The sequence below is a fragment of the Pseudorca crassidens genome, chromosome 1, assembly GCF_039906515.1.
Source record: "Pseudorca crassidens isolate mPseCra1 chromosome 1, mPseCra1.hap1, whole genome shotgun sequence".
Taxonomy (NCBI): domain Eukaryota; kingdom Metazoa; phylum Chordata; class Mammalia; order Artiodactyla; family Delphinidae; genus Pseudorca; species Pseudorca crassidens.
Window position 1 is genome coordinate 149,568,766 of NC_090296.1, and position 12,748 is coordinate 149,581,513.

The 12,748-nt window shown below is 55.2% G+C and overlaps 1 protein-coding gene and 1 non-coding gene across 2 annotated transcripts in view; one reads left to right on the top strand and one right to left on the bottom strand.

The window, feature by feature from the left end:
• Nucleotides 1–12,748, bottom strand: part of FAH (fumarylacetoacetate hydrolase) — a 32,566-nt gene that overhangs the window by 600 nt on the left and 19,218 nt on the right. Inside the window, exons 8-13 of the mRNA XM_067698685.1 lie at nucleotides 12,597–12,696; nucleotides 11,717–11,847; nucleotides 9,854–9,929; nucleotides 7,667–7,713; nucleotides 5,133–5,234; nucleotides 4,251–4,368 (exon numbers count right to left, since the gene is read on the bottom strand). Of these exons, the coding sequence (XP_067554786.1) occupies nucleotides 4,251–4,368; nucleotides 5,133–5,234; nucleotides 7,667–7,713; nucleotides 9,854–9,929; nucleotides 11,717–11,847; nucleotides 12,597–12,696 (574 nt within the window). The remainder of the gene's footprint in view (nucleotides 1–4,250; nucleotides 4,369–5,132; nucleotides 5,235–7,666; nucleotides 7,714–9,853; nucleotides 9,930–11,716; nucleotides 11,848–12,596; nucleotides 12,697–12,748) is intronic.
• On the top strand, nucleotides 6,611–6,717 carry LOC137208182 (U6 spliceosomal RNA). Its single transcript, XR_010935516.1, has one exon. It is a non-coding gene; the product is annotated as a U6 spliceosomal RNA (small nuclear RNA).

The window sequence follows — 12,748 nt, forward strand, 5'->3', positions numbered from 1 at the left end:
ACTGGGTTCAAAGCCTGGCTCTTCCACCTACTGGCTCCATGACCTTGAGTCCCCTTGGAACTCAGTTTCTTTTCTTTTCGTTTTTGTTTTTTTTTATTTTTAATATTTATTTATTTATTTGGCTGCATCGGGTCTTAGTTGTGGCACGTGGGATCTTTGTTGTGGCATGCAGGCTCCTTTAGCCTAGTTGCAGGACGCAGGATCTAGTTTCCTGACCAGGGATCAAACCCGGGTCCCCTGCATTGGGAGTGTGGAGTCTTTACCACTGGACCACGAGGGAAGTCTCTGGAACTCGTTTCCTCATCTGTGAAATGGATCTAATGATAGTACTCACTGCGCAGGGCTGTTGCAAAGATGATATGAGTTAATACACAGAGAACTCCAAAAGAGTGCCTTGCCCAGGGGAAATGCTCAGTGTCAGCTATTATGATGATTATAAGCTGGGGGATTAGGGGCAACTTGTTTAACCTCTGAGCTAAGCCCCCTTGTCTGCAAATGGGAATAGCAATCCTTACCTCTCAGGGTTGTGAGGATTCGATGAAACACGTGGCTGAAGCCCTAGCATGACATCTCTCCCAGAGCAGATGTTAAACAAATTCACTCAATTCCATTTCAACAGAAAGGCAGAGAGGAGGAGGCCCTTGTCCCTGGACCTGAGAAGGGTCCATTGAGTGGGAGCAGCTGTCTGAGTCAGAGCAGACAAGTCTATGAGGAGCTGGGAGAGCAGCATGGAGGAAACAGGAGCAGAAAGGAGGGAACATCGGAGCTGGGACTTGACAGGTGGATACGAGTTCACCAGGGGGGACACAACGAAAAGGGTGTGCCAGACAGAGGGAACAGCGTGTGCAAAGACACGGAGACCAAGGCGAGAGATGCACGAGGTGCATTTATTCAGTGAAGCTGTTGTGTGGGGTCCCCTGAGAAGCCAGAGTACAGAGTATTCTTAGAAGCCATGTTAAGGAGTTTGAACCTTTTCCCGAGGGCACTGAGGTGACTCAGGAGTTTTCAGCAAGACAGTGAAAGCTGTGTTTTACAGCTATGTTTTAAACAGCGCCCTCTCCAGTGGCCCCTAGAGAGAAGACAGATGGAAGCACATAGGTTTATGGGTGTCAGGCCTATACAGAGGCTCCAAGGCTCCCCAGATTGAGATGCTTCTCAAGCACCATGAGCCACGGCAGTGCTGAGGTGACGGCCACCTGCCCATGACGAACACGAGGGCCACTGCAGGGGATGCCCGTGACCTTGAGTTACACAAAACACCACCAGACCCCCTCACCTGCCGAGGACGACCCCCAAATCTGGAGTTAGGCCTTCTGCTACCCAATGTGAAGAAGGGAAAGCAAGGAGTTGCAGTATTCCCACAACCGAGAGAAACAAATCGAAGCTCACTGCGGAGAGGACTCCCAGCCAACTGAACACTGAGACCAAAGACAGCTTTGGGAGACGGGGTCAGGGACGCCTCAATGAGCCCTTCCAGTGAGCGCAGGGACAGTCCTCACGGCCACCTGTAGCTCAGTACAGTCTACCCAGCCTGTCTCCTCCCACTTCCTCCCACCTGCCCAATCATCCCACCGGTCCTCCCTGTGAGGGCTGCTCTGACTGCTGGCCTTCTCTGGGGAGGTGGCAGCTTGGACACCAGCAACATCCCCAAACAAGCCCCTCACCCTCCCCGGCATCACCGAGGCACATCCTTGCCACCCCAGCACTGACCCTTAACACGCAGTGTCACCTTTTGTCCAGAGCAACATCCTTGCCTATTCTGTTTCATTATTTTTCCATCAGTCACTTTAGAATCTCAATGCTCAGAAATATTCGTGTCCCTGGGGGGGAAAAAAAGCCTATGGAAGCAAAACCTGGCAGAAATTCATCAATCATCTATCAAAGCAGCTCACTCCAAGCTGCAGCATTTTTTTTTTTTTGCAGTATGCGGGCCTCTTACTGTTGTGGCCTCTCCCGTTGCGGAGCGCAGGCTCCGGACACGCAGGCTCAGCAGCCACGGCTCACGGGCCCAGCCGCTCTGCGGCATGTGGGATCTTCCCGGACCGGGACACGAACCTGCGTCCCCTGCATCGGCAGGCGGACTCCCAACCACTGCACCACCAGGGAAGCCCTAAGCTGCAGCATTTTTAAAGCGCCTTCTTCCTGGAGAGCTGCAAATACTCAGAGGGTGTCTTTCTCCTCCCCACTCCAACGCCGGGTGCTCTGTCATTCACATTGCTCCTTCCTGCCCTGGGTTACAACAGAGCCACCCCCCCCAGCAAACAGCCCTGCCTGCTTCCTGAGAACAGATGCACGATTACATCCTGGTGGGAAAGCTGGCCACTTCCTCCCCATTTTACAGCTGCCAAGCAGATGGTCCACATGGGGTTTCTTAACGTCAGAGACGACCTTCTGAGTCAGATGATTCTTTCTCATGAGAAGCTGTCCTGTCCACTTAGGATGTTTAGCAGCGTCCCTGGCTGCCATTCGGAGACAGCCAGAACTGTCTCCAGACGTCGCCAAATGTCCCCCAAGGGGCAAAGCCACTCTGGTTGAGACCACTGGCCCAAAGGATGAAAAGTGAGGCTCTGCACCCAGCTGAGGAAGGTCTTTCCAGGCTCCCAAGCTGCTGCTCTCCAGTGCAGGGAGGAGAAGCTGGGGGCAGGTGCGTTCAGGCAGGGACAGAGGGCCCCGAGAGGCCAGAGCATGAGGAAAGTTTGCACCCAAGTCAGAGCGTGTCACCGAGCCCTGGGCAGAGGGGAAAAGCAGCTCCCTGCCTCCCTGGGTTGGGCTCCATCAACCATGGAAATGGAAGCGAAAAGTATACTCATCTCCTCTGGAATGTTATCTGATCTCACTGGCCCTTTCCTGAAATCTGACCCTCTGCCTATTCCCCACTCCATCCCACCAATGGGACCGAGAATCCATAGCTACAGCTACAGCCCAGTTTTCCAGGAAATAGGGGCGACAATAGGACCCAGGAAGGGAAATATGTGGTCGGCAGGCAGAGACCAGGATGTGGAGAGCGAGTGCACGGGTGCCCCCTTAACCTGCCTGCAGGGCAGATGGGCGTGGCTGATTCCCACGCTTCAGGTAGGGACTCCTATTAAGGAGGAGTCAGGATGCTGGGCATTCTCAAAACCGGGTTCTGGAAAAAGCAGCAATGACAATGAGGACAACGGTGAAGACCGTCACCAATTTTAAGCACTGAGGGCTCTTTAGATATTATCAAAGGGCTTAAGAATTGGGGTTCTGAAGATAAGCTGCCTGGATGCGAAATCTGATTTCATGACTTACTGGTTGCAAATCCTGGGCAAGTTATTTACCCCCTGCAAGTCATTTTCCCACCTGTAAAATGCAGGTGCAGCAGTGACAGTGGAACATGACCCCAGGGGGCAGATCCTGCGCTTGCCTTGTTCACCCCTGAACCCCAGCACGGGAGTCACAGCAGCTGCTCCAGAAACGTCCCCTGAAGGAATAAACTGGTTCGTCTCATCCTTACAACCATGCTGTGAGGTTAACTACTGTATCTATCATCAACTCCATTTTAAAGATGAGGAAACTGAGTCCAGAAAGGTTCAATAACTTGAGGAAGGTCACAGGGCCGGTGGGGATGTGGGAGTCCAACCTGCACCTGACCCTGAGTAGCGGGCTGCTGACCACGGCGGCTCCTTCCTCTCCAGCAATGATATGTGGTGGGCAGAACGACCCCCCAAGATGTAAGGGGTGCCCTGACCTCCTCGGAATGGGCTGCTGGGAAATCTCGTCACTAACTCAGCCAGGTCATAAGGCACAGGGTCATAGGGCACAAGGTCATAGGACACAGGGTCTTTGCACTGCAGAGTCCAGAACAATGGGAACCTGCCATTATTTTAGAATTTCGCTCAGGGAGGAAGGAGACAAAGCTGGATTTCTGCAGTCTTTTTGGTTCGAGGAGACTCCGATTTAAAGTCCCTGGCAGGGACTTCCCTGGTCATCTAGTGGTTAAGACTCTGCGCTTCCGATGCAGGGGGCGTGGGTTCGATCCCTGGTCGGGGAACTAAGATCCCACGTGCCACGCAGTGCAGCCAAAAGATAAAAAAAAAAAAATTAATTTAAACCAAGATAAAGTCCCCGGCAGGCAGCGCTGGGGCGAAGGCCAGTATAAGCAGACACAGACCTGGGACTGCCAGAGTGGGGACGAGTTGGGACAGATGGCTTCCTGGCCAGACGGTTAGGACAGCGCCCGCGGCCGAGGAGGAGAGGACGCCCGCGGGCCCCGGCCCCCTCACCTGTGATGATGACTTCATCCCCGTCCAGCAGAAACTTCCTGGTCTGTCCATTCCCCAGCTCTATGGCCCTCGTTCCCTTCCACGACAGCTCCAGCATGCAGCCGAAGCTCTCTGGCTCCTTCATAACGGGAAAGGGAAGAAGGTGTGATATGTACTTACATCACGGTGAGCGTGGCGGATCTGGTGTGGGCAGTGGTTAGCAAGGCGGGGGTCAGGGGATGCTGGGAAGGGGCGGGGGATCCCGTGGCCCTCAGAGACCCTGCCGCGGTGGGACCACTGCAGAAGTGTCCTCGAGGCCGGGCACTCTACCTGCCCTGCTCACTCCATCCAGGACGCGGAGGTGCGGGATGCTGGACGAGCGTGCCCAGGCCCCTCCTGCCAGGCCCCTGCCGGCTCCAGAGGCTGCGGCTTACCCAGACGCTGTCGTGCCTGACCCCACCCACTGGGAAGAGATTCTCCATCAAAGAGCCTGCAGTCTCGACCTTGCCGGAAGTGACTGGTACATGCACCACCCAAAAGTCATCACCAAGGGCTCGTGGAAGGGGGCTGGGGGGAATCAGTGGGCCACTCCTCCTGGGTGGGGGCACTGTGAGGTGGTGACAGCCAGACACTGTAGTGGCTTCCTGCGTCTGCCCCCGTGTCACTCTCACTCTCCCCCAGGACACAGACACAGCCTCTCATCCCTACACCAGCCTCTCCTGAATTTGAAAAAGAAGGCCCTCCTGCACCCAGAGATGGATGAAGCTCTGAGTAGGACAGAGTTGAAAGATACACCTGCTTCGGGCTGGAATCCCTTCTCAGGGGAGAGCTGAGGGCCCTGCAGTCTGTAGGGGGAATAGGGGTGCCCCAGGTGGGCAGCCCCCAAGGCAAGCAGACACTCACCGGCCCGCTGATGGTTCCAGAAGCCAAGAGGTCCCCCGGCCGCAGGTTGCAGCCATTGACAGAGTGGTGAGTGAGCTGCTGCAGCATCGTCCAGTACATATACTGCGGGCGAGGGACACAGAGGCGGGGACGGGCAGGGTGGGCTTCTCCCAGCCTCCTGGAGCAGTCTGCCAGCCTGCGCCACTCACTGAGGCCTTCCCTGGGCTCTCTCCCGGCCCTCAGAGCAAGGACAAGCTGTCCTCCTGCAGCTACCCTGTGACCCTCCCCACCTCTCTCCCCACCCCTTCACCAGCGACAGCCCCCGCTCCTCTGCCCCTTCCAGCCCTCCCCTAACCCACCTTCTCCACGAAGCGCTCCCCGAGGAGCCAATCTCACTGCTCAGACCCTCAATCTGCAATGTGCTCATCTGTCCATAATTCCACCCTGTCCTGCGATTACCCAAGTCCTAAGTTGACAAGGTCTAGGTCCTCGTCATAGCAGAAGCTTCTCATGAGCAAAGAACTCCTTTCCATTCTCCCACCCTGGGCTTTGGAACAGACACTGGGCAACAGAGCTGAACGACTCAAACAGGACCTCAGAGCACACTGAGGAACGAAGGAGCACTGAAGGAGGTCAGGCTTGGTGGGGGCGGGCTGAGGACCACACGCCCCCCAAGCAGCTCAGAGGCGGCACGCCTGCGCCTCTGCAAGGTCACAGCTTCTCAGATCTGCCACTCCTGGAGCTACACCTCCAGGCAGAGGAAATCTTAGAAATGGATTCTTACCCAAGAGACCCCTTCAGGGAGGCCCCCTTATTCCTTCTTAGTAGCCTAAGGAGCCCAGAATAAAGTTAAATTAGAAGGGAGACTGGAGGAAAAAGGAATACATTGAATCAGAGGATGTTCAAATGGCCAACAAGCATATGACAAGGTGCCCGGCTGCAACAGTCTTTTTTTTTTTTTCTGCGGTACGCGGGCCTCTCACTGTTGTGGCCTCTCCCGTTGCGGAGCACAGGCTCCGGACGCGCAGGCTCAGCGGCCATGGCTCACGGGCCCAGCCGCTCTGTGGCATGTGGGATCTTCCCAGACCGGGGCACGAACTCGCGTCCCCTGCATCGGCAGGCGGACTCTCAACCACTGCGCCACCAGGGAAGCCCTGCATCAGTCTTTAGGGAGATGCAAACGGAAATCACAGTCCCCCAGAAAGGCGGAAATGAAAAGGCCGGCGACGTCACATGTTGACTTGGATGTGGAGCAGCCAAAACGCTTACATGCTGCGCGTGTGAGTATAAATCGGAACAAGCCCTTTAGAGAAGTGTTTGGATGTACCCCTCAGCTGAGTATGGATACATATCCTCTATGACCCAGCAATTCCATTCCTGGATATCCACCCAACAGACATGCGCACATACATGCACCAAAAGACTTGGACTAGAATGTTCACAGTAACTCTCCCCCCAAAAACGGAAACAACCCAAACGTCCATCAAGAGTAGAATGGAGTGCTCGCTTCGGCAGCACATATACTAAAATTGGAACGATACAGAGAGGATCAGCATGGCCCCTGTGCAAGGATGACACACAAATTCGTGAAGCGTTCCATATTTTTACCACACACACACAAAAAAAGAGTAGAATGGAAAAATCCATTGTGGAACATTTATACTGTGAACACAATACAACAGCTAAGAATCATGAACTGTCACTGCAAATTGCAACATGGTTGAATCTCAGAAACATAATGTTAAAACAAAAGAAGCCAGGGCTTCCCTGGTGGCGCATTGGTTGAGAGTCCGCCTGCCGATGCAGGGGACGCGGGTTCGTGCCCCGGTCCGGGAAGATCCCTCATGCCGCAGAGCGGCTGGGCCCGCGAGCCATGGCCGCTGAGCCTGCGCGTCCGGAGCCTGTGCTCCGCAATGGGAGAGGCCACAACAGTGAGAGGCCCGCGTACCGCAAAAAAAAAAAAAGAAGCCAGATAGAAAAGGGTATATACCGTATGATTCTGTTTTTATAAAATTTAAAAAACAGACAAAATGAATGGAGGGTAAGAGAAGTCAGGAGAAAGTTTACACCTGACAGGGAGAGCGGTGATGTGCCTGGAAGGGGCCCCAGGGCACAGCTGAGGTCCTGGAGGTTTCCCGTTTCTTGATCTGGGTGCTGGTTGCACAGGGATGTTGTTTTGTGAGAATTCATTGAGCTGTACACTCATAACGTGTGCATTTTCATATCTATGTGTTATGCTTCAATTAAAAGTTCACTTTAAAAAAATAAGTCACTCTGATCTACCCAGCCCCTGGCAAGACAGAAGTCAGGGACTAGCCCCTCAGAGGAGTATCTATTATTCCCCAGGAAAAGCACTGGCCGTGTCCATGCAGCCTCCATCTGGAGGGGTCTCTGTGACCTCCTGGCCTCTTTGGAAGGATACAGGGCCATGGAAGCTCTAGGCCCACACGCTGACCCATCATCATAGCCCAAAGTGGATGCTATTCCCCTGGTCCTCCCAGGAAGAAAGGTCTCCCTCACTTCCAAAAAGCAGTCTGCCTAACTTCAAAGCTTACCTTAAAATTGGACCTGCATACGGTAGCTGCTTGGTTCATTCCTTCTCCTGTTGGGTAGACAAGACAAGTAACATTGACAAAAAGACCTAATTCTATTTATCAAGGAGGGAGGGACCCACCTCGTAGGGGGAATTGTTTTGTGGTTTAAGCTTCCCATTGTCTAATGTGATTCTACCTAAAGAGTCCATGAACCAATGAGCTCATAGGATATCAGAGCTGGGAGGCGTGCACAGAGAGGATCTAGTCCACGGATGGCAAAGAGATGCCCACAAGACGCCATTTCCTCCTCCCACACCCACGGCAGACAGCACAAATTGATCACAGTTCTGGTATCCTCTGAGATCAGATGTAGCCTCAGAACCCCGCTTAACACGATGCTCCTGGAAGCTGATCATCAACTGCAGATGCTGTACAAGTTGAAACCAACTTGCCACACCCGCCAGAGCCCTTTGGACAGCTGGGGCCATCTGTCCCCTGCCAGACTCCTCCCATGATGGATAATGTGCTACTATTTCAACAATATTTATGAAACAATTACACACCTACTACACACAAGGTACCAGGCCATTGCTGTACCATTTCTGAAGCGTGCTAATATCAGAAAGCTCTTCTACTCCCCAAGGACGGGCCTTCCTCCCCTGGCCCTGTCTTCCTTTCTGAGGCTGCACAGGTGAGCTCATCGGCCCCATGGAAGGTCAGGGTCCCCCAAGCCTGCTTCACCCAGACCCCAACTCAGAACATCAGAAATGCACATTCAGGACTGGTGTGGGGAAGGGTCTTGGAAGCCATCCCTGCACCCGGTCCTCCCTCTTCCAGGTCTTTCTACATCTCTGGGCACTGCAACTTCTTGATAATCTTGTCCCTTTCTCCGACAGTGCACTCCCCTGGATGTTTCCAGATGGTCAGGAGGAAAACAAGAGAGAAATGACCTCCAAAGAGGCATTTGTGGGTAGGAGGACACCAGCCTAGGGCTTATGACATTTGGCTGTAGTCTCAGCCTTTCCGTCGGCCGGCTAAATGACTCGGGGTGAATCCCTCTTCCTCTCTGAGCCTCACTTTCCCAATTGATAACGTGAAAGAGTGGGACCAGCACAGTTTTCCAGGGGCGCTCTGGCGGCTGCGAGGCTCTTCCTAGGAGCCCTTTCTTGTGTGGAGCAACCTCCCCCCGAGAGAGACAGCTCCTTCCTCTTCCTGGCGGACACAGCCTGCTGCCAGAATCACCCCCGTGAAGGATGGAGACCCTGGAAGCTGCAGCGAGAGAGCCACAGCAGAGCCTGGGGTATGTAAACAGGACAAAAAGAGGAGAGAGATCTAGGAAGAAAAGAGACTGGCCAGAGTGTGGCCCAGGAGGTCTGTGTGCAGCCCCCAGACTAGCCCTCTCCCAGCGCCAAGGGCCCCCCTCAGGATCGGAAAATGGCACCTGATTCTACCCAGGTGCAGGTGCTGTTCTAGACCTTGATGTGAATCACCTTGCTTACCGCTCACAATTACACCTTGAAGTCGATACCACTATTATCCCACTTTTCAGACGACAAACTGGCACAGACAGATTCAGTAACTTGTCCGAAGTCCCACCGCTGGGCAGGGGCAGAACCAAGACTCGAACCCCAGCCGTGGCCTGCAGAGCCCGGTTCTCTCTTACTACTGCTCCACTGGCCTGTTACCTCAGCCCAGCTGGGCAGCCTCAGGGGGACGCAGGCCCTGCTGCGACGCTCTCAGGGCTGACCGAGAGCAGGACCCGGGGGCTAGGGGTGCTGGCTCCGTGTGGTCCCAGAGGACCGAGCCAGGCCCACGAGGACAGGCTTTCAAACGGGCACTGGACAAAACATGCCACCCAAGGGTGAGGGGTTGGCAGTGGCGTGTGAGCAGAGGCTGGGCAGACTGGTCGGAGAGGCTGGAGAGGGGATTCATGTGGAGGGTGGAGGTCCCAGACTCCACGGTTTCTGGCCCTAACAGCTGACAGCCCGGTGCTATGGGGCTAAGGCCACATGGGCCCCGTGCGGCTCGCAATGAGCACAAGGGTGTCCCTTCCCATCCTTTACAAGAGCCCCACGTGTCTCCCAGTCTGCAGCAGGTGGCACCCCATCCCCTCCCCCCTTCAGAAGCTCAGCAGCCACCTGGGCACTGGCACTTGGGCACAGGGGTCCACCCAGCTGCTGGACACACCCTTCGACCCCACGACAGTACCTTTCAGGGTGACAGAGAGGTTGATGTCGAACGTGTAGGGCTGGTCGTGGCGGAGATACGGCAGGGGCTTGGGGTCCTGTGAGGGCAGAGCACAGCACAGAGGGGCTGAGCCCCACAGCCCAGCAGAGCAGCTGGCAGAGAGAACCTGAGGGAGAAGGGTGTCCCCTCTCCAGGGCCCAGCACTGTGTCCCTGGACACTGGGGGGCGAGGGTGGTCATGTGTGCTGGACTCTGGGAAAAGCAGCCGAGGGAGGGGCAGCGGCAGGTCAAAGGTAGACAGAGGACCCAGAAAGCCAGGGAGGGGAGCACTGGGGAAGGGGGACAGTGGGAAGGCCAGAGATGCGGGAACAAAGCCAGGCCTGCAGGGAGAGGCCAGGCCAACAGAAAGGGAAGGCGGAAGGCAGGGGCGGCTGGCAGAGGCGCTCAGCCCTTCTAGTGCTGGATTCAGTGTGCAGGCAGCTTTGGTAGCCAGAGCTTTGGTAGAAGGTCTGAACTTTGGCCAAAAGCAGTGTTTTCCCAAAGAGCAACATGTACCTGAATCACTAGTGGGCCATGAGACAATGCGGGGTGATTTTATTTTAATGGTTGTGATTCTTTTTATGATTAACTTGGTGGCTAGTAATGAAGATAGGGACATAAAGTTCCTTTTCTAAATACATTATGAGAGTTTTCAGATGGAAGCTGAAAAAGCATTTAATAAATAATTGTTCAGAAGTGGCAAGGGTCGTGAAGGTTGCACGGAAAGGGTATTTGGGAAGGGCTGGCATGAAGGGAGACAGAGCCCAGAGGTCTCTGGCGAGGGTGCAGCAGTGCCTGTGAACAGAGATCTGGACCAGGGATGGAGCCTGGAGGGGACGAGCAGGGGGTGTGGCGGCAGGCCAGGCGGTCCTGGGAGGGCAGGACTCACCAAAGACGGAAGAGACAAGTCTGGGAGACTGAAAATGATGGGGAGGGAGATGCTGTGGCAGGAGCGGTAGAGGAGGGAGCAAGGGGACAGGGCGAGAGCCGCACGGGAGCTTCACGAGGCACCGGTCTGTGGGGAAAGACTCCAAGCATTGAAGCACAGCTCCCTGGGATGACAGGAAGGCTGAGAGGTGTCCACGTGTGAGCCAGGCGAGGGGGAATGGGACCGGGGGAAGGGCAAGGCTCAGAGCTCAGCTAGGGCTGCCCCCAGGTGGAGGACGGAGTCGGCTGGAACATCACAGGACTCTAGGAGATACAGGAGAACCAGGACAGGTCACATGCCAGAAGCCAAGGGGAGAGAGCGCCTAGGAAGAGTAGGGGGCCACCAACGGGTCCACATTGAAGAGGGCACAAGGTCCCCGCACTGACCAAGGTCACTGGGCACTTTGGTGAGACCACCGGTGCTGATGGGGTGGAAGCAGCGGCTAGACTGTGACAGGCTGAGGAGGGCTAGGATTGTGAGACGGGCCTGGACAGTGGTGCAGGGACAGGAGGCTCAGGGAACACAAGGCCGAGGCTCAGCGCCAGGACGGACGCCTTGCTGTCGGACCCCATGCTGCATTCTATCAGTTGGGCTCCAGGGGGCGCCATCACACAGAACACAACTTGTTGACCTGGAAAGTTGTGCAATGTGGTGATACTGGAAGGGGCCCCTTTTCCTGCCAACTGGACAGTTCCCGGCCTCAGAGGATTCTAAAGGTTACAAAATTCCATGTTCTCCTCAAGAACTGTGCAGGGGGCAGGGAAAGCACAAGGCAGAATGATTAGTGCCATGCCTGCCTGGAGGTCCCCATAACCAGGACCCCCAGCACATGGGCATCCTCCAGGCCCTCTCCATGCCTGCTGGGCAAACAGCCTCGGAGGCAGAGGGGCCTGGACTTCTTGCAGAGGGCGTGCTTACCTGCTCCTGGTTGGGCACAGCAAAGGGCATAAGGGCATCCATGGGCACCACCCACGGAGAGATGGTGGTTCCAAAACTCTTCCCGAGGAACGGCCCAAGAGGGACGTACTCCCACTTCTGAATGTCTCGAGCTACAGAAGAAAGGGCTTACAAAGGCTGACCGGGCCCCGCGGCAAGGCTCCCCCCTTCCCTTGACCAAGGAGCACAGACACTCAGCACAGCCCTCCCCCACCCCCGTGCTCTGGCCCCAACCAGGCTGGCTGCCCCAGGACCAAGGACAGAGGTCCTCTGAGGTCACTGTGCCAAGCTGCAGCAAAGAGGAGGATGACCAAAGGGCAGGCAGGATACTTCCCCATGAAGGGGCTGGAAGCTCATCCTCATACGGGGAGGCAACACTTGCTGAGATTCACAGCACCACGGTCCTCCTACAAATGGCAGAGGGGCTGAGATGGGCTCAGAAACTGGGCTGCTCTGTTTGAAATCTTAGCTCAGCAACTAGCTGAAGCCGTCCTTGTGCCTCATTCCTCACCCGTGTAAAACAGGAGTAGTAATATTATCAGTGTCTCGCAGGGACCTGACAGGAGAGTCCATGTGACGTATTCAGCCCTGGGCCTGGCACAAAATTGCTCAAGCGTACTAGCTGTGACATCAGCCTTGTCCCTGTTCATCTTACAAGAAAACTGGAGCTCAGAGAGGTGAAGTAACTGGCCAAGAGCTCAGAGCTGAGAAGTCTGTTTGATACCCAAGCCTGTGCTCTCAGCCACTTTGACCGGCACCAGACCCAGGAGACCATCCATGGCTTCCCAAATACCCAGCCTTCACCCAGAGCAGAGTGCGCGCAGGAAACTCAACACCAGGATGCCCGACATCCCGTAATTACCACTCCAGTCGTTCATAAGGACCATTCCAAAAATGTGCTCATGGGCCTTAGAAATGGGGATCGGCTCTCCAAATTTGTTCCCGGGGCCTACAAAGAAAGCCTGACAAGGGGAACAGTTGATGAGAATCTGGCTCTGACCTGCTGCCCCAGGT